Source organism: Mesoplodon mirus (genome assembly GCF_964341445.2).
Source record: "Mesoplodon mirus genome assembly, chromosome: 5".
NCBI lineage: Eukaryota > Metazoa > Chordata > Mammalia > Artiodactyla > Ziphiidae > Mesoplodon > Mesoplodon mirus.
In genome coordinates, this window is record NC_138980.1 from 77,802,129 (window position 1) to 77,828,981 (window position 26,853).

Below are 26,853 nucleotides of genomic sequence, written 5' to 3' on the forward strand. Positions count from 1 at the left end.
GAAATACATTAAGTAAAAAGTAATATAAGTGATTTAAGGATATAGCAGTTGGTATGGAGATGTGATTTTTAATGACTAGAATTTTAGAAATGACATTGTAAGATTTATTATTATTATCATCATTATATTTATTAGTATTATTATCACAAAGCTGTTTTACTTCCGAAAATGTGTTCTCCAAACTGAAACTCAGGGTCACCATTATGTTTGCCAGAGAGTTCCAAAAGGAAAGGAATGGGCTGCTAATAAGATCATAATAAATTTAGCTCTATTATCTTTCTTTCTAGGTCTATCTTTCTTATCTCCAATTGTTATCTCCTCTTCTTCCCACCCTTTCTTATAGTATTGCTCTTTTTCTATTCTTCTCTGCTGTCACCTAGACTGTAATTAGAAACCTGGTCATTCCTGAAATTAGAAGAAAATTTCTGTCGACATCATTAACATCATTCCAGGTCATTCTACTCTTAAGCATCTACCTGTATGTGGTCTATGAATCAATGCAGCACTCAAAAAGAAGGGATGTGTATGCTACTGCAGTTAGTATTTTATTTTTAAAATAAAAAATTTCAAACAAAAATATGAGCAAACTTCTTCTAAAACTACTGCTATATGCTTATACATAAATAGGTTCTGTTTTAACATGAAGGCATATAAGAAAGAAGATCCTTTCAATAATGTTGGGAAAAAATATCAAAGGTTGCTTTCTTGTTTTGTTGGGTTCTAAGCACAACAGATTGGAAGCCATTGAAGGTATTTTGTAATAGAAAACATTTGAAGTTTGCTAAAAATTTCTCATCTAATACTTTAGTAAATCCATATTGTGAATGTTTAGTTGTTGGCTTAGAAAATTAATTCGTCTTAACAAACTCATAGAATACAGCTAATCACAAATTAGATTACTATAACTTTTCCTACCACATGGAATATTTTTCCCTTAATTTACCATATGATAGAAAAAAATATTTTTTATAGTTAACTAACAAAAACAGGAAGTATAGCATTTTGGCATTTGTTTGAAACTTGATTTTACATTTAAAAATATTCCCTATAGCTTCAAGATAGAAGATTGTTTATGTTGATGGGTTTTTTTCCAAAAAGTATGATGTTGCATTTTATATAAATCTTGTGTACTAGTGTGGACACTCTATTTGTAGTGACTAGTTAATCGAGTATTAATATTTCTATCTGGAATCAAGAAAGTATGTGGATTTTATGGTAAAATATATTCTAGGACATGCTCCTCTTTAAGAAGTTAATTAAAATTTGATTGTGTTTTTCTTTTAGGAATATTGCTATATTATATGTAACTACTGTCTTTATCATTTGCATAACTTGTGAACAATGGAGTGAGATGAGGGAGAAAAGAAAGGGGAAGATTGTTCTGCCTTCATTGCTTCATCCCTCAACTCCGGGCTGTGTAAAAAGAGAGAATCCTTAAAGAGGTTGAAGAGTAGTGAGGATCTTTTTTGGAAAGTGTTGCCCATGAACTAGAGTGTAGGAGGGGGAACAAAAGAAGTGGAGCCCAACTCAGATCTGAAGAGTCTCTGCTCTGCATTTCTAGAGTTTGAAAGGCAAAAGATACATGAGTTTCCCACCTCCCAAATGAGGACCCCACAGAAAGGAAATGGGTTGGGTGTTCTTGAAAAGAGCTCTTGCCACATGGATTCCTGTAGGGTGGGTGATCCTAGCCTGGGGATAAACTGTCAGAAAACTGGGGCTGATGAGAGAGTTACAAGTGGTCAGGTAGAGGAGGTATCCCTGGGATCAGTGGTGAGAAGTGAGAGACCTCAGCATTGAGAGGTTTCCCAAAATATCAGTAAAAGTATTAGGCTTTGGAGCCACCATGCCCAGAGGGCACTGATGCCAGAATCATTCATTCAGAAAAATATTTATTGAGTTCCTAGCACACTACTAGACCCTGGGGAAAGAGTAGTGAACAAGCAGATAAAAATCCTTTCTCTCGTGCAGGTTACATTATAGAAACAAGGGACAAACAGTAAACAAGTAAAAATCTACACCATGTCTGTCAGATGTGAAAAAGCCATCAGAAAATCAAAGCTGGGTGAGAATGAGGGTGTGAAGGAGGTGAGGGGAAAACCATGGCTGTGTGGGGAGGTGGATGCCTGACAGGGACCAGCAAGTGCAGTGGCTCTGAAGCAGGGGCATGCCTGAGGGATGGAGAGAATGTTAAAGAAGCCAGTGTGACTGGAGCACAGGGGTAAGGAGGACCGTAACTAGGAAGTGACAGGTTTAGAGATGCAGTCTGGTGCCAGATTTTGTGGGGCTTTGCAGGCCCAGGTAAGTACTTTGGACTTCAGTTTGAGTTCTCAAAACGAGAGTCAACAGAGAGTTTTGAGCAGAGGAGTGAAATATTCTGACCTCCATTTAAAAAGATTTGCTCTAGCTGCTGGGTGGTAAAAAGATGATAAGGGAACATGTGGATGCAGGGAGAGCAATTAAAAAGCTATTGCAGTAGTGTGAGGTTTGATGATAGCTTAGACCAGGAGTTTATTGGTAAACGTGATGAGAAATGGTTGAATTTCATGTATTTTGAAGGTTGAACCAACAGAATTTGTTGAGGGTCACTTGTGAGCTGGGGAAACAAAAGAATTGAGTAGTTTCAAGGTTTTCGGAAGGGAGGTCACACGGTTCCCATTAATGAGATGAACATCTGTGGGTGGTACATAGTTGGGTCGGGGGGTAGATACCATGACCTCAGCTTTAGATGGTTAATTTGAGACACCTGTTAGACATTCAGGTAGCCATTTGTAGTTGCATATATGGGTTAAGGTCCAGAGCAAGGTCGAGGCTCACAATATAAATTTGGGAGTCTTCAGCTTGTAGCTGATGTTTAAAGCCACGAGAATAGATAGATAATAAAGGGAACATTTTGATAGAGAAGAATCCAAGGGCTGAGCCCTAGAACATTTCAACACTTAGAGGTCCAGGAGATGAGAAAGAACCAGCAAAGGATATTGAGAAGGAAAAATCTGTGAGATAACATCTCCACCAACCAAGTAAAATCTTTGTTACCAGTACCTGTCCTCTCTCCTCCCCACTATAGCATTGAAAGAACTCATAATAGCAGATGTCTTGGGAAGGAGGAATAGGAAAATAGAAGGAAAAAAGACAACCACATCTCCTCCACTGCTGAAGGCTTCTAAGCCTCCGCAGGCTCCAACTGGGAAGGAGGAAAAGCGTTAACTGGATGAGAAATTAGAACTATGTGGTTTGTTGCATTTGAGCAGACATTTTGTTCATCTGAAAAGAGTGGGAAAACCTAAGGGAGCTGCCTGAAATTTCCTAGGGTCAGGAAAGAACTGGTCAAAAGAAAATGTGCAAAATGGCAGTGGGAGAAATAAAAAGTTGCTTTCTGCTTGCACCCTTATGGTTTCAAATACTCATTACCACATATATTCTCAGTTTATTTGAAAACATTTCAACTTCATGACTTATAGTTGTAAGTCTACAGGCAAACGTTTAACTTTTGCATAAATCATCAGACAGATCCTGTGAGTAATTTAAAGAAAAGTGAATTCCAAACATGAAGGTCTTTCAGAATCTCAGTGAAGACCCCTGAGGTGCTTCAGTGTCCTTGAGAATTGTCCAGATTACTTCCTGTGGATAAGCGACAGTTCTGTCTTGTACCGTAAAGCAGTCATTCAATATGTTGTGCAAATGTGTCTGTGCTCTGTCAGCCCAGAGTGTGACCCCAGTGAGGTCCAATCAGTCTTGGTGAGTTTTCCCAGTGAGCCATTTTGAATTTGCCACTTTGCACACAGAATGCTAGTGGATGAGTTGTTGGATTTATGCAACTCCATCACCTCCTTGAGCAGATCAAATTGTGTGCTTTACAGGCTGAGTGAGCCTTAGGAGTGACCCCTGCATACTTACACCTACACAATACAATCTGTGCACATACACAGATATGTCTGTGCAGTTCAGTGTATGTACAGTTACATATTGAATTTAAACTGGATATATATGAATGAAATCTATCAGGGGAATAAGGAAATCAGCCAAACCCAGGAAAATACAACTGTAACAATTCAAAGATTAACTTTTTTTATAAGAATTGCATATAGTATGTGTCTTAGTAACTGGGCATACCATTTTTGCTGAATCTATTTCCTTTTATGGCGATAAGTATGAAAAGCACAGAGGCTAATGAATATTTATATAATAATTCTATAATGGAAGGTAGGACACATTTTCTCTTAATGCCATTTATTTAGAAAATACAAAATAAATGTCTTGATGCATCATCAAATTATTGATGAAAGATCAAGATTTCTTAAATTAAGGTTCCTACTACATTATGCCAAAATACATTTAAAAACCCCGAGGGTTTTATGATTATGTCTTAACGTACTGATGTTAAAAAGGAAAAATGGGAACAGAAAATATTAAATGCTTGCATCTTTGCCAAGTCCAAATGGTTATAGTGAATTTAACTTCGGAATTTCCTGACTTTTATGTTGTTAAAATTGTAGGTTTTACTCAACATTAAAAGAGCCTTTCAATTTAATTTTTCTATATTAAAATTTTTAAGGTAATCGTGGAGGGCAGAGAAAATTGGAAGAAAGAAAGATTTTAGAAGACATGGTTTAAACAGTTCATCACTCAATTGTTAGAAATATTCTTTTACAGAAGCTCAATGTCATCCTTTTAAGCCTTCAGTATTTTGCAGCCTGTAAATAATTTGGTCTTCTTTGTCTTGGACTAACAAAAGGTAACAAAATATTGCCACCCTGAGTAAATTAGAAAAAAAAAAAAAAAGAAAAGAAAATAGATAGAAAAGGAAAAACCACTGCTGGTAGATAGCTACACTTCCCAAGAGATATCATTTGGGGATGCAGACCAAAAATTTAAACTCATATTGTTTGACTATGTTATCAGAAATTTTCATGTATTTTGAAGTACAAATAGCTCTCCAATTGTTGTTGCAGTCTTAAAAACACTATGATAGAATTGCCTCTTGCTGCCATTACTTCATGCCTGAGTTACTCCAAATTAGTATTTAGAAAGATGCACTCTTGGTTTCAGGCCAAAAAGGAACCATGCATTACATTGCTACAGTCGTAGAAGAAAATGTATTATTTTGCCTAAGTGGACAAAAAAACTCTTAATTTAAAAGGTTCCTTTACTGCCTATTAATGTTATCACACAGAATATTTTAAATATACTTCCCTAGATCAATAACTAGAGGAAAAGGGACAAAGAAGGTATATATAATCATACTATAGTAAAACCCTGAAATAACACAAAAATATTGATATTACGTAGTAGATAACAAGCTTTAATCCTCCATACATTGGATGTACAGTGGGTCGTGGTGTTTTCCATGATCCTAAAAAACTCTCCTTTCCTTTCCATCTTTCCCTTGAGCCACTGCCCTCTCTTTTCCTTCCTTTCACATCACACTTAGGGATTATCTACAGTCATTCTTTGTTTCTTCTGACTTACTCTAGAACTCATTGTAACCTAGAGAATATCCCTACCAATCAAGTGAAGCTAATTTCAACCAGCTCACTAGGTGGACTTTACCCATTTCTTATGTTACCCGACATTCCTGCCCGCCGCTCCTGCCCCCCCAAAAAACCAACAACAACATCTATATGCAGTGGCTCCCAGAAATGGAACCCAGATCTCTCCTGAGCTTCCCACCTTTGTATGCAGCTGCGTACCAGACATGTATGCTTTGGATGCCCCCCAGTTATCTCAAACTCACTGTGTGTACCTTACCAGCATTTCTCAAGTCCCTTGTCTCAGTGATTGGCCCAACTATCCACTTTCTAGCCCAAGGCATAAATCTGGATAGCACTCTTAATACCTTCCTTTCCTGATACAACCATTTTATCACCAAGAATTTGGATGGATTCCACATCTTAAATATATTTTGAATCCATCCACTTCACTCTGCCTTTATCACCACGGTCTCTTTTCTGGATTACTGAGACAGCTTTCTTTGAGGTCTCCCTATCTACTACTTGTTCTTCTCAATCTTTTTTCCACATTGCAGCCACGATGATTTCTCTAGAACACAGATTTGGTCATATCCCTCCTGAGTCTCCTGTTCTCGAGACAGAGTTTCTGCATGTCATCCTCTGCTTACATCTCTAGGCTTGTTTCTTTCTATGCAGTCTGTGATTCAGACACATTAACATTTACTTGTTCTTCAAGTCGTGCTCTTTGTTGCCTTGTCTTTGTGCCCTCTTCTCTCTGCTTGGATAACAATACTCTGTTTCATTTTTGTATCCTGTTTTAGATCTATTTGCCTGTTATGTTTCAGTTTAACTGTCACTTTCCTGTGTAAGTCTCTCCTGACCCGTTTCTCCTCTGCATTCCCTTGTCACTCTGCACTACTCCTGCTTTGGTATTTATCACACCATATTGTCATCAGGGATAATTCTGATCTCCTGCCCATCACAGCCAGCTTCTGCGGAAGGAGTCCAGCAAACCCCTGGTTTCAGCTGTAGTTACAGCTTAGCAATTCTATTTCTGGTCCAAGGAAATTTTCATCTTGTATTTTGAAACCAGCTGGCTCTTTTTGTTTTGTCCTTTTTTGTATATTATCTGTCTTTGTTCTGTGTTTGGAGCAGAAGGGGAGTACCAAAAAATCCTGACTAGAAGTTGAAGTCTGCATGATTAATAAGCTGTCCAGGTGATTCTTATGCACATTAAAGTTTTGTAACATCTGTGCTCTATTTTATTCTATAGACTGAAGCTATTTGACATGAACTTATTCAACCTCAGATTCCCTTTATTACTACATCCTCATTTTCCATTTTCCCTGCCTTTGATGAAGTGTCTTCCCATCTTTCCAGAGTAGAATGTTCTAGCTCCATGCTTAATTCCATCACCTTTCTAGACTCCTTCTAACTCTTGCTATTAATAAATTCATTTTCTAGCTTGCATCTCTTCTCTTTCTTGACTCTTACTCTTTACCTACAATCAAGGCCATCCTAAACCACATTAACACAAAAGCTCTCTCCTCCATCTCTTTGGTCACCTCTCACTATACCATTTTTTTCTGACTTTCTTCACTACAGCCGCCTAAAAGCTTAGTTTGTACCAGCAGTCTTAAGTTCCTTAGCACCTGTTTCTTATCCTTTCGTAAAATTACCTTTATTCTCTTGAATCCCTCATAACACTCGCTTTTTTTTTGTTTTTGTGTGGTTTTTTTTTTTTTTTTTTGCGGTACGCGGGCCTCTCACTGTTGTGGCCTCTCCCTTGTGGAGCACAGGATCCAGGCGCGCAGGCTCGGCGGCCATGGCTCACGGGCCCAGCCGCTCCGCGGCATGTGGGATCTTCCCGGACCGGGGCATGAACCTGTGACCCCTGCATCGGCAGGCAGACTCTCAACCACCGCGCCACCAGGGAAGCCCCAACATTCGCTATTCTTGATTACCCTGTTTCTTCTTAAATATAATTCCTTGGTGTATTAGTTTCCTATCGCTGCTGTAACATATTGCTATAAACTTAGTGGCTTAAAACAACACGGATTTATTATCTTACAGTTCTGGAGATCAGAAGTTTAAAATGGATCTCACTGGGCTGAAATCAAGGTGGTGACAGGACTGCATTTCTTCTGGAGTTCCTAGAGGGGAATCCATTTTCTTGACTTCCAGCTTCTGGAAGCTGACCTCATACCTTGGCTAGTGGCCTCCATTCTCTTCAAATCTAGCAGTGTGACATCTTCAAACCTCTCACTGAATCTGACATTTCTGCCTCCCTCTTCTGTTCAAAAGGACCCTTGATTATGTTGCAGCCAGGACAAGATAATCCACAGTCCTCTCCCCATTGCAAGACCAATCAATTAATAATCTTAATTCCCCTTTGTCATGTAAACTAACATATTCATAGGTCTCCAGGATTGGGGCTCTGATGTCATTGGTGGGCTATTATTCTACCTACCACACTTGACTTGATTAAAATTTAAATGGCCTTTCAATAATTCTGGTGACCTCTTTTTCCTTTTTCTTTATTCTTGCTTGATTTTCTTCCTTCAAGTGAATATACCTCCTCTGTAACTATCTTTAACACCCTCTCTTATGTTCTCTTCTCTTCCCTTTATATTCTAATCTCACTGATTTTATTCACATTGATGGTTTCAACTGTCTTTATCCATAGATAGATGCCAATAACTTTCTGAAGATTTAGCCTGAATTTTCAGCTGCTTTCTACAGATTATTAGCTCGAAATGTTAATGCTGAAACCATCAACTTTGCCAAAAATATAGTTTCTTTACTTCACTGACTTTATTAATATTAGCTCAGTAATGAAGCCTTATTGTTCCTTTCCCATACTCTCGCTTTGACTTTCAGGATCTATATTCATTTCATTTATTCTTTTTTTTTTAAACTTCTTTATTGGAGTATAATTGCTTTACAATGGTGTGTTAGTTTCTGCTTTATAACAAAGTGAACCAGCTATACATATACATATATCCCCATATCTCCTGCCTCTTACGTCTCCCTCCCACCTTCCCTATCCCACCCCCCTAGGTGGTCACAAAGCACCGAGCTGATCTCCCTGTGCTATGCGGCTGATTCCCACTAAATATCTATTTTACATATGGTGGTATATATAAGTACATGCCACTCTCTCACTTTGTACCAGCTTACACTTCCCCCTCCCATGTCCTCAAGTCCGTCTGTACGTTTGCATCTTTATTCCTGTCCTGCCCCTAGGTTCTCCAAAAACATTTTTTTTCTTTTTTAGATTCCATATATATGTGTTAGCATATGGTATTTGTTTTTCTCTTTCTGACTTACTTCACTCTGTATGACAGACTCTAGGTCCATCCACCTCACTACAAAAAACTCAATTTCGTTTCTTTTTATGGCTGAGTAATATTCCATTGTATCTATGTGCCACATCTTCTTTATCCATTCCTCTGTCCATGGACACTTAGGTTGCTTCCATGTCCTGGCTATTGTACATAGAGCTGCAATGAACATTTTGGTACATGACTCTTTTTGAATTATGGTTTTCTCAGGGTATATGCCCAGTAGTGGGATTTCTGGGTCGTATGGTAGTTCTATTTTTAGTTTTTTAAGGAAGCTCCGTACTGTTCTCCATAGTGGCTGTATCAATTTACATTCCCACCAACAGTGCAAGAGGGTTCCCTTTCCTCCACACCCTCTCCAGCATTTATTGTTTGTAGATTTTTTGATGATGACCATTCTGACTGGTGTGAAGTGATAGCTCAATGTAGTTTTGATTTGCATTTCTCTAATGATTACTGATGTTGGGCATCCTTTCATGTGTTTGTTGGCAATCTGTATATCATCTTTGGAGACATGTCTGTTTAGGTCTTCTGCCCATTTTTAGATTGGGTTGTTTGTTTTTTTGATATTGAGCTGCATGAGCTGCTTGTATATTTTGGAGATTAATCCTTTGTCAGTTGCTTTGTTTGCAGATATTTTCTCCCAGTCTGAGGGTGGTCTTTTTGTCTTGTTTATGGTTTCCTTTGCTGTACAAAATCTTTTAAGTTTCATTAGGCCCCATTTGTTTATTTTTGTTTTTATTTCCATTTCTCTAGGATGTGGGTCAAAAAGGAGCTTACTGTGATTTATGTCTGCCTATGTTTTCCTCTAAGAGTTTTATATTGTCTAGCCTTACATTTAGGTCTTTAATTCATTTTGAGTTTATTTTTGTGTATGGCATTAAGGAGTGTTCTAATTTCATTCTTTCACATGTAGCCGTCCAGTTTTCCAAGCACCACTTACTGAACAGGCTGTCTTTCCTCCATTGTATATTCTTGCCTCCTTTATCAAAAATAAAGTGACCATATGTGCATGGGATTATCTCTGGGCTTTCTATCCTGTTCCATTGGTCTATATTTTGTTTTTGTGACAGTACCATACTGTTTTGATTACTGTAGCCTTGTAGTATAGTCTAAAGTCAGGGAGCCTGATTCCTCCAGCTCCGTTTTTCTTTCTCAAGATTGCTTTGGGGGGGCTTCCCTGGTGGCGCAGTGGTTGAGAGTCCGCCTGCCGATGCAGGGGATATGGGTTCGTGCCCCGGTCAGGGAGGATCCCACATGCCGTGGAGCAGCTGGGCCCGTGAGCCATGGCCGCTGAGCCTGCACATCCGGAGCCTGTGCTCTGCAACAGGAGAGGCCACAACAGTGAGAGGCCCGTGTACTGCAAACAAAACAAACAAACAAACAAACAAACAAAAGATTGCTTTGGCTATTTGGGGTCTTTTGTGTTTCCATACAAATTGTGAAATTTTTTGTTCTAGTTCTGTGAAAAATGCCATTGGTAGTTTGATAGAGATAGCATTGAATCTGTAGATTGCTTTGGGTAGTATAGTCATTTTCACAATGTTGATTCTTCCAATCCAAGAACATGGTATATCTCTCCATCTGTTTGTATCGTCTTTAATTTGTTTCATCAGTGTCTTATAGTTTTCTGCATACAGGTCTTTTGTCTCCTTAGGTTGATTCCTAGGTATTTTATTCTTTTTGTTGCAATGGTAAATGGGAGTGTTTCCTTAATATCTCCTTCAGATTTTTCATCATTAGTGTATAGGAATGCTAGAGATTTCTGTGCATTAATTTTGTATCCTGCTACTTTACCAAATTCGTTGATTAGCTCTCGTAGTTTTCTGGTAGCATCTTTAGGATTCTCTATGTATAGTATCATGTCATCTGCAAACAGTGACAGCTTTAACTCTTCTTTTCCAATGTGGATTCCTTTTATTTCTTTTTCTTCTCTGATTGCTGTGGCTAAAACTTTCAAAACTGTGTTGAATAATAGTGGTGAGAGTGGACAGCCTTGTCTTGGTCCTGATATTAATGGAAATGGTTTCAGTTTTTCACCTTTGAGAACAGTGTTGGCTGTGGGTTTGTCATATATGGCCTTTATTATGTTGAGGTAAGTTCCCTCTATGCCTACTTTCTAGAGGTTTTTTATCATAAATGGGTGTTAAATTTTGTTGAAAGCTTTTTCTGCATCTATTGGGGATATCATATGGTTTTTCTCCTTCAATTTGTTAACATGGTGTATCACACTGATTGATTTGCATATATTGAAGAATCCTTGGATTCCTGGGATAAACCCCCTTGATCATGGTGTATGATCCTTTTAATGTGCTGTTGGATTCTGTTTGCTAGTATTTTTTGAGGATTTTTGCATCTCTGTTCATCAGTGATATTGGCCTGTACTTTTCTTTCTTTGTGACATATTTGTCTGGTTTTGGTATCAGGGTGATGGTGGCTTTGTAGCATGAGTTTGGGAGTGTTCCTCCCTCTCCTATGTTTTTGAAGAGTTTGAGAAGGATAGTTGTTAGCTCTTCTCTAAACGTTTGATAGAATTTGCCTGTGAACCATCTCATCCAGGGCATTTGTCTTTTGGAAGGTTTTTAATAGCAGTCTCAATTTCAGTGCTTGTGATTGGTCTGTTTATATTTTCTATTTCTTCCTGGTTCAGTCTCGGAAGGTTGTGCTTTTCTAAGAATTTGTCCATTTCTTCCAGGTTGTCCATTTTATTGGCATATAGTTGCTTTTAGTAATCTCTCATGATCCTTTGTATTTCTGCAGTGTTAGTTTTTACTTCTCCTTTTTCATTTCTAATTCTATTGATTTGAGTCTTCTCCCTTTTTTTCTTGATGAGTCTGACTAATGGTTTATCAATTTTGATTATCCTCTCAAAGAACCAGCTTTTAGTTTATTGATCTTTGCTATTGTTTCCTTCATTTCTTTTTCATTGATTTCTAATCTGATCATTATGATTTCTTTCCTTCTGCTAACTTTGGGCTTTTTTTGTTCTTCTTTCTCTAATGCTTTAGGTGTAAGGTTAGGTTGTTTATTTGAGATTTTTCGTGTTTCTCGAGGTAGGATTGTATTGCTAAAAAGTTCCCTCTTAGAACTGCTTTTGCTGCATTCCATATGTATTGCATCATTGTGTTTTCATTGTCATTTGTTTCTAGGTAGTTTTTTGATTTCCTCTTTGATTTCTACCATGGTCTCCTGGTAGTGTATTGTTTAGCCTCCATGTGTTTGTATTTTTAACAGTTTTTTTCCTGTTATTGATATCTAGTCTTATAGCGTTGTGGTCAGAAAAGATACTTGATATGATTTCAATTTTCTTAAATTTACCAAGGCTTGATTTGTGACCCAAGATATGATCTATCCTGTAGAATGTTTTGTGAGCACGTGAGAAGAAAGTGTATTCTGTTGTTTTGGGATGGAATGTCCTATAAATATCAATTAAGTCCATTTTGTTTAATGTGTCATTTAAAACTTGTGTTTGCTTATTTATTTTCATTTTGGATGATCAGTCCACTGGTGAAAGTGGGGTGTTAAAGTCCCCTACTATGATTGTGTCACTGTCAATTTCCCCTTTTATGGCTGTTGGCATTTGCCTTATGTATTGAGGTGCTCCTATGTTGGGTGCATAAATATTTACAATTGTTATATCTTCTTCTTGATCCCTTGATCATTATGTAGTGCATTATGTATGTATCCCTTGATCATTATGTAGTGTCCTTCTTTGTCTCTTGTAATAGGCTTTATTTTAAAGTCTATTTTGTCTGATATGAGAATTGCTACTCCAGTTTTCTTTTGATTTCATTTGCATGGAATACCTTTTTCCATCCCCTCACTTTCAGTCTGTATGTGTCCCTAGGTCTGAAGTGGGTCTCTTTTAGACAGCATATATACGGGTCTTGTTTTTGTATCCATTCAGCCAGTCTGTGTCTTTTGGTTGGACCATTTAATCCATTTACATTTAAGGTAATTATCAATATGTATGTTCCTATTACCATTTTCTTAATTGTTTTGGGTTTGTTTTTGTATGTCTTTTCCTTCTCTTGTGTTTCCTGCCTAGAGAAATTCCTTTAGCATTTGTTGTAAAGCTGGTTTGGTGGTGCTGGATTCTCTTAGCTTTTGCTTGTCTGTAAATATTTTAATTTCTCCACTGAATCTGAATGAGATCCTTGTTGGGTAGAGTAATCTTTCTTGTAGGTTTTTCCCTTTCACCACTTTAAGTATGTCCTGCCACTCCCTTCTGGCTTGCAGAGTTTCTGCTGAATGATCAGCTGTTAACCTTATGGGGATTCCCTTGCATGTTATTTGTTGTTTTTCCCTTGCTGCTTTTAATATTTTTTCTTTGTATTTAATTTTTGATAGCTTGATTAATATGTGTCTTGGTGTGTTTCTCCTTGGTTTTATCCTGTATGGGACTCTCTGTGCTTCCTGGACTTGATTGACTATTTCCTTTCCCATATTAAGGAAGTTTTCAACTATAATCTCTTCAAATATTTTCTCAGTCCCTTTCTTTTTCTATTCTTCTTCTGGAACCCTTATAATTTGAATGTTGTTGCGTTTAATGTTGTCCCAGAGGTCTCTGAGACTGTCCTCAATTCTTTTCATTCTTTTTTCTTTATTCCGCTCTGCAGTAGTTAATTTCCACTCTTTTATCTTCCAGGTCACTTATCCATTCTTCTGCCTCAGTCTTTCTGCTATTGATTCCTTCTAGAGAATTTTTAATTTCATTTTTTGTGTTGTTCATCATTGTTTGTTTGTTCTGTCGTTCTTTTAGGTCCTTGTTAAACATTTCTTGTATTTTCTCCATTCTATTTCCAATATTTTGGATCATCTTTACTATCATTACTCTAAATTCTTTTTCAGGTAGCTGCCTATTTCCTCTTCATTTGTTTGGTCTGGTGGCTTTTTACCTTGCTCCTTCATCTGCTGTGTGTTTCTCTGTCTTCTCATTTTGCTTATCTTACTGTGTTTGGGTCTCCTTTTTGCAGGCTGCATGTTTGTAGTTCCCATTGTTTTTGGTGTCTGCCCCCGGTGGCTATGGTTGGTTCAGTGGGTTTTGTAGGATTCCTGGTGAAGGGAACTAGTGCCTGTGTTCTGGTGGATGAGCCTGGATCTTGTCTTTCGAGTGGGTAGGACTGCGTACAGTGGTGTGTTTTGGGGTGTCTGTGACCTTATTATGATTTATGGCAGCCTCTCTGCTAATGGGTGGGGTTGTGTTCCTGTCTTACAAGTTGTTTGGCATAGCGTGTCCAGTACTGTGGCTTGCTGGTCGTTGAGTGGAGCTGGGTCTTTGTGTTGAGATGGAGATATCTGGGAGAGCTTTTGCCGTTTGATATTATGTGGAGCCGGGAGGTCTCTGGTGTACCAAAGTCCTGAACTCGGCTCTCCCACCTCAGAGGCAAAGGCCTGACACCTTCTGGAGCACCACGACCTTGTCAGCCACACGGCTTTTGGGAAGTCTGAGGTCTTCTGCCAGTGTTCAATAGGTGTTCTGTAGAAATTGTTCCACATGTAGATGTATTTCTGATGTATTTGTGGGAAGAAGGTGATCTCTACATCTTACTCCTCTGCCATCTTGAAGGTCTCCCTTTCATTTATTCTTTCTTCTCCTAGTCCCACCCTCATTAACTGGAGCTTAGACCATATCTGTCTCTGACCCCATTTTTACCCTAGCACTTTCTTCTTTATCAACACTGGCACAAAGCATTGTCAAAAGTAATAATTCTTTTTTTTTTTTTTGGCTGTGCTGGGTCTTCGTTGTGGCATGTGGGCTCTTCATTGCGGCACACAGGCTTCTTTAGTTGCAGCACACGGGCTCTCTAGTTGTGGTGCGCAGGCTCAGTAGCTGCATTGTGCAGGCTTAGTTGCCCCACAGCATGTAGGATCTTAGTTCCCCAATCAGGAATCGAACCCATGTCTCCTGCATTGGAAGGCAGATTCTTAACCACTGGACCACCAAAGAAGTCCCCCAAAAGTAATATTCTTATTCCCTTTCTCCTGCTTAGTGATTCGGTTGCTCCTCATTGCTACAGAGCAAGGAAAGATTCCTGAGAATATCATTCTAACCTTCTAGTTGTATCTTCTACTCCTTATAAATACCCGCAGCTCACAGGAAACTCTTCATTCCTCATCCATAGTTTTTGGCTTATAGTTTTTCCGATATTCTCTGCCTGTTTAAATTCTGCCCCATTCTTTAAGGTCTTTTATCAACTACTATGTCCTCCAAGAACTTTTCCTGTTTCTCATAATTAAATTGAAGTAGCATATTGTTAATCTTATATGGTGGAATCAATCATATCATGCCTTGTTTTAAATTTACCTACTTAATAAATTATAAATTCATGATGATTAGAGATTATGTATGGCTGATACATGTTATATGACAAATCAAAGGACTTTAATCAGCAATTACTTAATGAGTTCATGAATGAATGGTAGATGCTGAATTAAAATCTAGTTATTTGATTTAAACAGAGAAAATTGAGAGTTATAAAGAATGAATAGCATTTTCATTAATATTTCTTATGAATGTAGATGCAAACATCTTCAAGAAAACATGAGCACACTAAATCCAGCCACATATAAAAATGATTATACATCATCAATTAGGATTTATCCCAGGAATGCAAGTTGGTTCAGCATCTGAAAATCAAGTAATGTAATATATCATATAAGTAGAATAAAGGACAAAAGCCATATGATCATCTAAATATATGCAGGAAAGATATTTGAAAAAAATACGACACCCTTTCATGATAAAAATGATCAATAAATTAGGAATAGAAGGGTACATTCTCAACCTGATAAAGAACATATATAAAAAACTATAGCTAACATCATACTAACTGGCAAAAGAATCAATGCTTCCCTGAAGATCAGGAATAAAATAGATGTTCGCTCTCACAACTTCTATTCAACATTGTAGTGGAGGTTCTAGCCAGGGCAGTTAGGAAAGAAAAGGAAATAAAAAGTATCCAGGTTGGAAAGGAAGAAAAACTATTTGCAGATGACACGCATTCAGTGGATAAGGGATCGACTAAAATGAGTAAGGTATCCACTAAAGTGGAGAAGATATCCTCTAAAAAGCTATAATTAGCCCCAATAAACAGTTCAGCAAGGTTGCTGCTATAGAATGTCAACATATAAAAATGAATTGTAGGGCTTCCCTGGTGGTGCAGTGGTTGAGAGTCCGCCTGCCGATGGAGGGGACACGGGTTCGTGCCCCGGTCCGGGAAGATCCCACATGCTGCGGAGCGGCTGGGCCCGTGAGCCATGGCCGCTGAGCCTGCGTGTCCGGAGCCTGTGCTTCGCAACGGGAGAGGCCACAACAGTGAGAGGCCCGCGTACCGCACAAAAAAAAAAAAAAAAGAATTGTATTTCCATACATTAGCAGTGAACATCCTGAAAATGAAACTAAGAAAAGAATTCCACATCCAATAGGACCGAAAGAATAAATGCTTATGAACAAATTTAACAAAGGAAGTGAAAGACTTGTACACTTAAAACTACAAAACCTTGTTGAAAGGAGTTAAAGAAGATCTAAATGAAAGGAAAGATATCCCATGTTTGTAGATTGGAAGACTAAATATTAAGATGGCAGTATTCCTCAAATTGATCTATATAGATGCAACACAGTCCCCGTCAAAATTCCAACTGGCTTTTTTGCAGAAATTGACAATCTGATCCTAAGGTTCATATGGAAATTTATATGCAAATCATGTATCAGATATGGGATATATATAAAGAACTCTTACAACTCAATTTTAAAAAGACAAATAACTTAATTAAAAGCTGGCAAAGTAATTGAATAGATATTTCTCCAAAGAAGACATATAAAAGCAATCAATAAGCATGTTAAAGTGTGCTCAACATTATTAGTCATTAGGGAAATGCAAACCAAGAGTATAATGTGATACCACTTCACATCCTTAAAATAGAAAAGGTAATAATGAGTGTTGGCAGTATGTGGAGAAATTGGAATCCTCATACATTGCAAGTGAGCATGTTAAATATTACAGCTGCTTTGGAAAACAATTTGGCAGTTCCTTAATAAGTTAAACATAGAGTTATCATATGACTCAGCCATTTTACTTCTAGGTGTGCATACCAAGTGAGATGAAATCATATGTCCAGAGAGAAGTAGTAATCAAATGTTCATAGCAGCTTTACTCGTAATAGCCAAAAAATGAAAAGAATTCAAATATCTATCAACTGATGAAAGGATAAGTAAAATGTGGTATATCCATACAACAGAATATTATTCAGCAATTAAAGGAATGAAGTTTTGACATTTGCAGCAACATGGTTGAACTTTGAAAACATCATGCTAAGTGAAAGAAGCCCGTCATGAAAGACCATATACTTTATGCTTCCTTTATATGAAATGTCCAGAATAGGCAAATATATAGATACAGCTTAGCTATTATAAGTCATAAATCTATTTGTTATGGATTAGCTATTGCCTAGGGCTTAGGGAGAAGTAGGGAGAGTGACTACTAATGGGGTGGAATTACTTTGGCAGGAATGAAATTGCTCTAAAATTAAATTGTAGTGACACTTGTACAACCCTGTAAATACCAAAAATTGTTGAATTTTGTACTTTAGGTGGATGACTGTATTACCGTGCAATTATTATATTTTGATAAAGCTCTTTATAAAGATACAGTGAAATTCTGAGTGCAATTGATATACATTATTCTTTCAATATCTGAAAAGAGTAAAGCAAACATTACTTTTCCATTACAACTTATTTTATCATTTTGAAAATGCCTGTTGTCCCTATAAAAGCTTGAAACAGCAACTTATTGTATGTAAAGTTTAGCCATAAGTTTTCCTAGTTTCAAATAGTATATTCATAAAAATTCAGTGTACATAGAAGAGAAATAATATTTACTTTTTTTCTATACCAAAAGAAAAGTTATATGGAATATACCAAATACATGTGGTTCCTTGGCATGGGATGGAAAGAAAATATTCTATGAGCACTTTTTTAAAACAAAATTTCTTATTTTATTTGTTCTAAGTTCTCTGTAACATAATTGTTACATGGACTGCTTTTATGTATGACATGTAAATATTGGAATTGACAGAATCTCTAGGGCAATGTTCTTAGAATTCAGTGATATCTGAGATCACACTTAGCACTACTTACCAAATTATTCATTATATTCTGCTTAGAGTAAGAGTTACAGTGAATGTTGTAAATGTTGGTTGACAAATATGAGGTTATGTGGTTTGGCAGTCAGAAATCTGTCAGATGGTTTTGCTTAGATCTACTTTCCTTTAAAAAAAAACCCAAAAAAACCTGTATTCCACTTCTTCAAATTACCAAACACTTTCCAATCCTTCTCTTTCTTTACCCTCCATGGCACACTTAAAGCTCCCTCTTTTTTGACAGAGTTCTTCCTTACCATCCCGTCATCATACTCTTGCTTTTACCTTCCCTGATTCTTCCTCCCAGTCTCCTGTACTGGCTTCTCTTCCTTTGACTTTCCCTTGGATGGTGGTGGTTCTCAGAGTTCCCTCCTTAAGTGCAATTCTTTTCATTTATGTGTCTTCTTTGGAAATCTCTTTTATTGCTACAACTTCAAAAGCAATCTGCAGAGTGGGTGATAAACCACAAATATACATCTTTACCCCTTACGTTTTTTACTGAGTTTCAAATTTTTAGCTGAAGAGTTGGAATTTCTGCCTATTTCTCTTCAACATGTCTTGTTCAAGATGTCCCAAACCTCAAAATGTGTTCTTCCCTCTGTATCCCATTTCCTGTTAATAGCACTGCCATTAGCTCCCTTCTCAATCAAGCCAGAAGTCTGAGCTATTTATCTAGTGGCAAAGTCCTGTTGGATTCTCCCTCTAGAATCTCTTGAATATGAGTTATCTCCCTCATCATAAAGCTTACTTCAGGCTCTCATCATTTATCACTGGACTCTTTATTGTCTATCTACATTAAACACAAGGATTGTCTTTCTGAAATATTGATTTGCTTATGAAATGTTCTTGTTTAATTTAAACCTCTTCATAGACACCTTAAATCATTTCAGAAAAAAAGCCAAAGTTCTTGGGGAAGCTCTCATATGGCTTCAGGATTCAGCATGTGGCTGACTAGCTAAGCTTATCTTCATCAGTTTCCCAACCGTGCTGGTACACTTTCCATTGTTCAACTATGCTGTATTTTCAGATGTATTCACCCATGCTATTTTTGGCTTTTATTTTTGTTTTCGTTGTTTTTTTATTAGTCTAAAGCTAACTGTATTCCACTTGCAGCAGTAATTAGTTCAGGACTCCAGGCCTAAGTCAATGAGCACATTTTCCTGGCTAGAGGAATCATTCAAAAGAGTTAGCATGCGACTCAGTTCAGGATATTAGGAGAAAAGGGAAGATTTGCTGGGTGCTCCTGGGAAAAAGTTCTCCTCCTCTTAGAAGAGAACCACTGGAAGAGACACCCTCTCTTCCACTAGATGTCCCAGTCAAAGATCTAGCCTAGGACTGCTATAACCATTTTGCTTCTATCAGGGAAGTCAGCCTTAAGTATGACATCAAAGCACAGAGGAGAGATAGGTGAGCAGATCTCAGAGAAGCCGAGCAAGAGACATTACCTTAAAACAACCCTAAAATCCTTGCCACTTCTGGACTGCCAGATATGCAGGCTACTAAATTTCTGGTTTATGTCAGTTTGGATCAGTTTTTCTATTGCAGACCAAAGCCTCCAAACTAATAAATAAACTTTTTTTAAAAAGTTCAAGGGGAGATGGACAGAAGCATATTAGGTATGCAGAACATGAATGAAATGAATTCCCATTAAGACTGCCTTTTCCTGTGAATAGCCTTGTCCCTATTAGGCTTACTTGTTTGCACCTACATAGGCAATGTATGCTTTGTATTTGTGAAGATACTACTTGCAAATCTGATTGTGACTTATGGTCTTGAAAAACTATTATTATAAAAGAGCTAAATGCATGCATCCTTGTTAACATAAATGTCAATGCTAAATTTAAATTGATGAATAAATATTGGGCACATCGAAAGGCAGGGTTTTTTGATCAGTAAAAAAACAAAACACCAAATTTTTTAATTATTAAAATTTGAGGGGGAGCCTAGCCCAAAAATAAATGAAAAATATTCCTATTGTTCATATAGAATTCTTAAATACTTTACTGAGAGCCTTTTACATATAATTATTTTGAAGCTAACCTTTCAAGGTTCTTACTTACTTCTAAGGAGAATTGTGAAACATGGAGGTTTTGTAAAATAAAATATTTAACACAAAACCCACAAATTTAATATCATTCCATGTGTTCTTCTATGTTCCAGGGTTATTTTTCTCCACTTAAAAAAGAAAAATGGCAAACATCTTTCAATTTCTACTCTTTTTGTTGTCAGGAGGCTATTTGGAAGTAGAGCACAAAGAAGTTCTTTATTATGAAAGGAAATGGCTGAAAATAAGAGTAAATGCTTAAATTAAGGACTAAATGAAGATTCCTAATTTTTAAGAATTTGGATCAATCCTGGGCTCCATAAGTGCCTTGATTGTTGGCATAACTTTAGATGTAAGAGGATCAGTAGGAAAGTTTTGGTCCTTCACTTTTGCAGAGCTTGCTGCTTTACTGTGTGCTATTCTCTTTTTCTTTTTGTCTTCCTTATCTAGAAGTGATTATCAGTTTATTTGGTGATTAGAGTATAGCTGTTCTAGTTTCCTTTCTCTTCTGAATCCACATTCGGTTTTATTAAGATGCCCTGCACTAAGATAGCAACACAGGATGCAGCAGACCCTAATTTTGCACATATGGTTTCATTTTGTTGGATTAAATCTGATGGTAACTCTTTCACCACATTATATGTTTGCTTCTCATGTAACCAATTCATGTTAGAATTCTGAGCTCTCTAGGGGAATTGGTAGATTATGATTTGTACCACTGTGCCTTCAGTGGCTAACTGTTAAGCCTCTAATGAAGATATTATTTCAGAAAAGTCTGAATCTGGTAACTTTTTTATTAAGAACATTCCAAGAAGACACAAGCATATAGTTATTTCATGATACAGCTTGTAGGCAAGAATGACTTCTCAGTAAACGGCGGGAAAAAAGAATGAATAGAGCAATAGAGGAATTTAAGAAAGGTATTGTCAACCATTCTTTAATTGTGGGGTTTAAAATTTATTTCCTTGAATTTACAATTAGCATATAATTTTTCCTTTGCTTTCTGTTGATACACTTAAACATATATGTGTGTGTGTATATATATATGCATCTAAAAAAACTAAAACCTAAAAGCTCAGGTTCACTTTTCAGTAATCATCTATGCTTATAACTTTTATAATTGTTCCCTGTATTCACTGATCTTTGCTAGCTCTGTTCCTTAAAAAGGACAGCTAACTCCCAGGCATCTGTGGCTGGATTCTCCTCACAATGGCTCATTTCCTTTTAAATGTATTAACAAGTAGCTTCCAGTGTACCTAATTGTAGCTTTGTTGACTTTCCACCTCTCTCTGCTTATTGAACTAAAAGAAAAGTACATTAAAGCTTATATAAATGGCCAGGTTTTCTGGTTTGGGGACGGTTTAAAAGAAAGCAGACCTTTCATTAATGTGAAAGGGAGTAGACTAGTCCTAACATTGAGTAAACTGAATGGATAAGTGCAGGGAGGCACAATAGGAAAACTGGACACTTCCCAAAGCCACCCAAGTTTGCCCTTTGCCATTTTACTGTATTATTTTAGGTTTGAACTTAATTTCCAGGATGTCAAATATACCGATATTCACATGTAAGTACAAAAATGTATCCTGAAGCCAAATAGAAAAAAAAAAGTGCTTGCCACCCTCCATTGGTTCAAATAATTAATGTGAAAATTAGCTATAAATTTTTAAATGTAGTTATTTCATATTTTAAAATATCATCCATGCACGTGTTTTTTTTAAAGTCTCTAGTAGGATAATTCCCTAATTGATGTAGAATGGAAACTAAAACATTTACATCTTTACTTATTTCCAATTTAAATTGCATTTGGGGGAAAAAAAAAAGGATATAGAGTTTTGCTTTAGTTGGCCTTGTTTTACTGCCATGGGAGTTTACTTTCATCTCAGTTCCCATAGATATGTGTGAGAAATTCTTTAGGGCCTGAAACAAGAGTATCTTCAGGGTTATATGATCTGACCTAATCAACCATGAGTGCTCTCATACTCTTTTTAAAAAATCCCTTTTAAAAGCTATTTAATGAAGGCCTTTCTCAGTCATCTTCTCCTTCTTCCCCTGATTAGACGTTGATGAGTGCAGCATCATTCCTGGGATATGTGAAACTGGCGAATGTTCCAACACCGTGGGAAGCTATTTTTGCATTTGTCCACGTGGATATGTAACCTCAACAGATGGCTCTCGGTGCATCGGTAAGCCTCGTAGTTTTGAAGGCACAATACACTGTTTCTTTCTAATGACAGAACAGCCCAAACAGGTACGGAGATGGCAACGATTATAAAATGACTGGGAAAATGCTGGAAGAGTTGTTTAAAATAAACGGTACCACTATTGAGGGACTGATTGACCAGGTGCTCTTTGCAAAAACTTCAGTTTCAGAAGCCATCTGAGTTTGCTTTATGTTGTCAAAGCCATTTCTGAAATGAAGAAAGATTTCCTCAAGACATTGCTCTTGCCAAGTGTTACAGACACAAAGGCATGAGAAAGATTTTTAAAAATCTACTTTGGGAGACAAAATGTAGTAATTAAGGGTTCTTTCATTTCTATGAATCATGAATGTAGTCAGTGTCTTATTTACTTAGCACGTGTTTATTCTAGTGAAAATAGTTATTACAAAAAAGAAATCAATACCTTTAATTTTGTTTTAAGCATATTTTAATTAAAGGCATATATATTTTCATGTTCTCTTTTGTTTAGAAAGATAAAACAGTTATGTGTAGGTCATCTATTTTTGAACAAGCCTTCGACTTTAAGAGCACTAAAGATTCCTATAGTACAGGAATTAGGGAAATGAAACCAGCACCCAAAGACAGGAGTTGCTTGGTTTGCTGGAGGATGACCGTCTGGGCAATGACTGTCTCCCATCCCCACTGGGAGGGTGTGTGAGCAACTAACTTCCAGGGACTTTGTAAATCCAAAGGATGTCCAAGTGAACTGGGTTGAAGAGAGGAAATAACAGAGGGTTCAGGATGTAAGCTAGAAGTCCTAGGCCACCAGTAAAAAGTCTTGAATTCACTGGATAAAATGTGTTGATATGCCAAACACTATGCTATGGCCGTGCAACAGCAAACATGAGAAATGGAGATCCTGCCTTCAGAATACTATGGTGTCATCGTAAATAGTAATAGCAAAGTAGCAATAGCAGTCAAAGAAGAAGCTATGGTAGTGGTAGTAAAATTGACAGCTGCCATTTATGAAATACATACCATGTGTAAGGCACTGGACATCTGTATCACCTCATTATCACATAGTGGTGGGGCCTTGGGTAAGCTACTGACCTGTCTGTACTTCAGTTTCTTCTAGTAAGTGTTCAATAAAATATTTCTTATTACTTCTATTATTATCATTAGGGGAAGGAGGAGGTATAGGAGAATGAGGATGTACTCCTTAAAATAGCCCTGTGTGATAGGCATAATTATTCTGATTTATAGATGAAGGAATTGAGGTTTAGAGAGGTAAAGTGACTTACATGATGTTTCAGGGCTGACAAATGGAGCCACGATTTGAATCCAGGTCTCTCTGCACCTGTGTTACTATGGTTCTACACTGTCTCCTTATCTGCTTTAAGGTGACAGAGACCCTGTGCCTAGATATCAAGGTCTCCAGCATGAGTGGTTTCTCTACCACCACGCTGACAGTCTGCTTTGAAAAGTACAGTGTCCATTTGGAGCCTCCCTTTCCCGTTGGAGTATTATGAGATTTGAATAACAATTATTTGTTCTTCACGAATGAATCAGAGTTCTATCTTACACTAGGTAAAACATTATAGAGGCGTTAAGTCTATAAAACTGAGCAAATTAACTGTTTTTAGGGTCAGTGTTACCAGTTGGCTCACTACATAGTAAGTCTGATTCATTTAACATAGTTTAACAGAATTGAAAATTAGTAGAACTACCTATACTTGGCTTAATTTTCTTAAACTGTATAGGAAAAGAATGTGCATACACATACACACATATGTGCAGTCATCAGCTTGAAATAGGCATGAACTCAGCTCTGTTGGGAAAATGTCAGTTTGCTAGTCATCGTTGAACATCACTGGCTGGATGCCATAGACCCTGACTTCAGGAAACTTATATTCTAGAAATGGCTAGAAGAAATGTGGCTGGAGACGTAAGTGAGATTATCACCATGAAGTTCTGAAAATGCCAAATAAGATGTATATATTTTATTTGGTAGATAATGTGGAGTAATTGAAGGCCTTTGGGAGTGAACTGTACAACTAGACCAACTAGTAAGAAGGCAGAATTTGCCTTAACAAATGTTAGTGTTTTATATCAGATTTCTAAGTTGTTTCTTTCTCTCTCATTTCTTAAATTTCTAAGTCTTTCTTTAGTCAACACATGCTCTTTTTTTGTGTGTGTGGTACACGGGCCTCTCACTGCTGCGGCCTCTCCCGTTGCGGAGCACAGGCTCCGGACGCGCAGGCCCAGCGGCCATGGCTCACGGGCCCAGCCGCTCCGTGGCATGTGGGATCCTCCTGGACTGGGGCATGAACCCGCGTCCCCTGCATCGGCAGGCAGACTCTCAACCACTGCGCCACCAGGGAAGCCCAATGCATTGTTTTTTGCATTGAAAAGGAAGCATATTCTTCATCATATTTAGATAATCATGATCAAGATCCCCAGTGATTTTCTGAGGTTGTTTTCTTCAATGTCAGATATTTGGTTTACCATTAAATCATGGTAAACTCTTATCTCTTGCTTCTTTGTATAAAGTTCTCAGCCTTTACTGGACTTTCAAAGCCCTTTAGAGCCTGACCCAGCCTGTATTCAGGACTCATCTCTAACCACTTATACCTCACACTCATGTTTCTCTTATTGCAGTACATGAGCACACTGCCCACAGTACTTCCTCTGCCTGAAGCATCTTGATTTCCCCCTTCTATGCTTGTTAAAACCCAACTCATCCTTTAAGTACCCACTTAGATATAACATTTCTTTATAGCCATCCCTGTTTAACCCACATTTTCTTGTCAGGCAAAGTCAATCCGCCCTTCCCATAATATTTTTTATTTCCTTCATTTCTGGGTTTATCACAGTGTCACAGGTGTTTGTGCTTTACTCATTGGCTAGACTCTGAGCGCCATTAGGTCCTGCCTTATGCAGCTTTCTGTCCCCTGTGCCTTATGTAGTCCCTTCCTTAGAAGTTTGGGCTCAGTAAATCTTTTCTGAATGAATAGGCAAACCAGCGAATGAATGAATGAGATGACGTTGAATGTAAGAATTTAATGTTGGTTAATAACTGCTTTGCATCATTTGGCATCCTGCTGGACATGATATGATGGCACTGAGTTACAGTCCCCAATGCTCAGAAGGTGAGAAAGCCTGCTTGAGCTCCAGAGGCCTGAGGCACAGTGAGTTCTTTGCTAACCATGAGTCCCTATTCATTTCAGTATCAATATCCTGACCCAGGAATAGAGGAAAGCCCCTAAGGAGGGGAGAATGACGTTCCAAAATTGCAAAACCAATGTTAAAATTAAGTAATAAGCAGCTTAAAAATTTTTTGAATAACTATGTTTCATTTGGAATAAGTATGTGTTTTCCACATATGAAAAAAATAAATCTAGCATTTTAATATGTAAGAGATCTTTGGTTTTGATTTTTTAAAATCTGAGTCTGTATTTTCTTAGATGGAATTTATTTATGATTGAATTATATATGTCATAAATATTTCCATGCTGTTTATTTTGTAACCACATGTATGCTAACAATAATGAGTTGGATGAACTCAAAGCTTTTTCTTAAGTAAGAAACTGCGTGTTATCTGCACCTTTATTTTAAGAGTGGCACATGCTGAATGCTGCCCTAATTCCTTATTCTAGTTAATCAAAACATCTTGAATCTATACAACATTATAAAGCATCAATAAACTGCCTTTTTCTTTTATGTGTAGGAAATAGCTTTATATGGCCGGAGAGTTTAGCGGGGCATTTTAATTATAAATGAGGATAGTTTTCCCATTTCATTTTATGCTAAATATAAAAATCAAATTCTTAATTTGATTTTATCTCCTGTTTTCCATCAAGTTTTAAAAAATATTCTGGAAACAGCTCTCCTTTTTAACAAAGAGTACTAACATATGTCATTTCGAAAAAGAGTCAACCCCTACCTAATATTTTTTTTCTTAGAAGCATTTTTAATAGCACAACGTAATGACCCTTATATCATTTAGTAATTCAGTGTCATTATAATATTCATGGCATTATTAATACCTAATTTCCACGTTGCAATATAGGCAAGAAGAGTGACTGGCAGTCAACGAGTCAGTAACGATTGACAAGCAGCCGTGAGCAAGTTCTGTATGCAGGTTAACGTACCAGCTACTGTTGTGTACACAGAACTAGCAGGGACCCTATTTGGGGGACTGGAAAGTGCCAGTCAGCAGCAAGTGAAGTTCAGAAAATGAAAGTAAGCATTTAGAAGTCCTTAAGGTAATGTGATGTTGCCACAGTATCCTTGTGCATTTCCTTGAGCTTTACAAAAGTTTCAGTGCACAGTATTGCCGTGGAGTATTCTTGAGGAAACAAAACCTGAAAACATAATGTGAAAAGTAGTAACGTAAGAGAAAGTTTGAGGCAGTGGGTCGTTAATTGCTAAATAATTTCTTAGCCAATAAATGCTGTAAGTCCAAAAGAAAGTCCTGATTATTATAGTTAAAATTCTCAAGGAAGTGAGTACTGATAGAGACGTTGAAAGATGGATGGCAGCTAAACAAAGGCATAAGACTGCACTGAGCGAAGAGAAAGGTGTCAGCAGCAGTACAGATGCTGAAAGTGAGGGGGCTTGGAGACGGTGAGGAGAGCTTGTCTGGGAAAGAGAGCTGAGTAAGAAAGTAGTTGGAGACAAAACAGGACAGATGGGTTAAGATGAAGACTCTATTGCTG

General features: G+C 37.4%; 1 protein-coding gene across 1 annotated transcript in view; it reads left to right on the top strand.

Moving 5' to 3' along the window:
• FBN2 (fibrillin 2) overlaps window positions 1-26,853 on the top strand; it is a 228,716-nt gene that overhangs the window by 88,108 nt on the left and 113,755 nt on the right. The window contains exon 8 of the mRNA XM_082621174.1: window positions 22,034-22,159. Within this exon, the coding sequence (XP_082477300.1) occupies window positions 22,034-22,159 (126 nt within the window). The remainder of the gene's footprint in view (window positions 1-22,033; window positions 22,160-26,853) is intronic.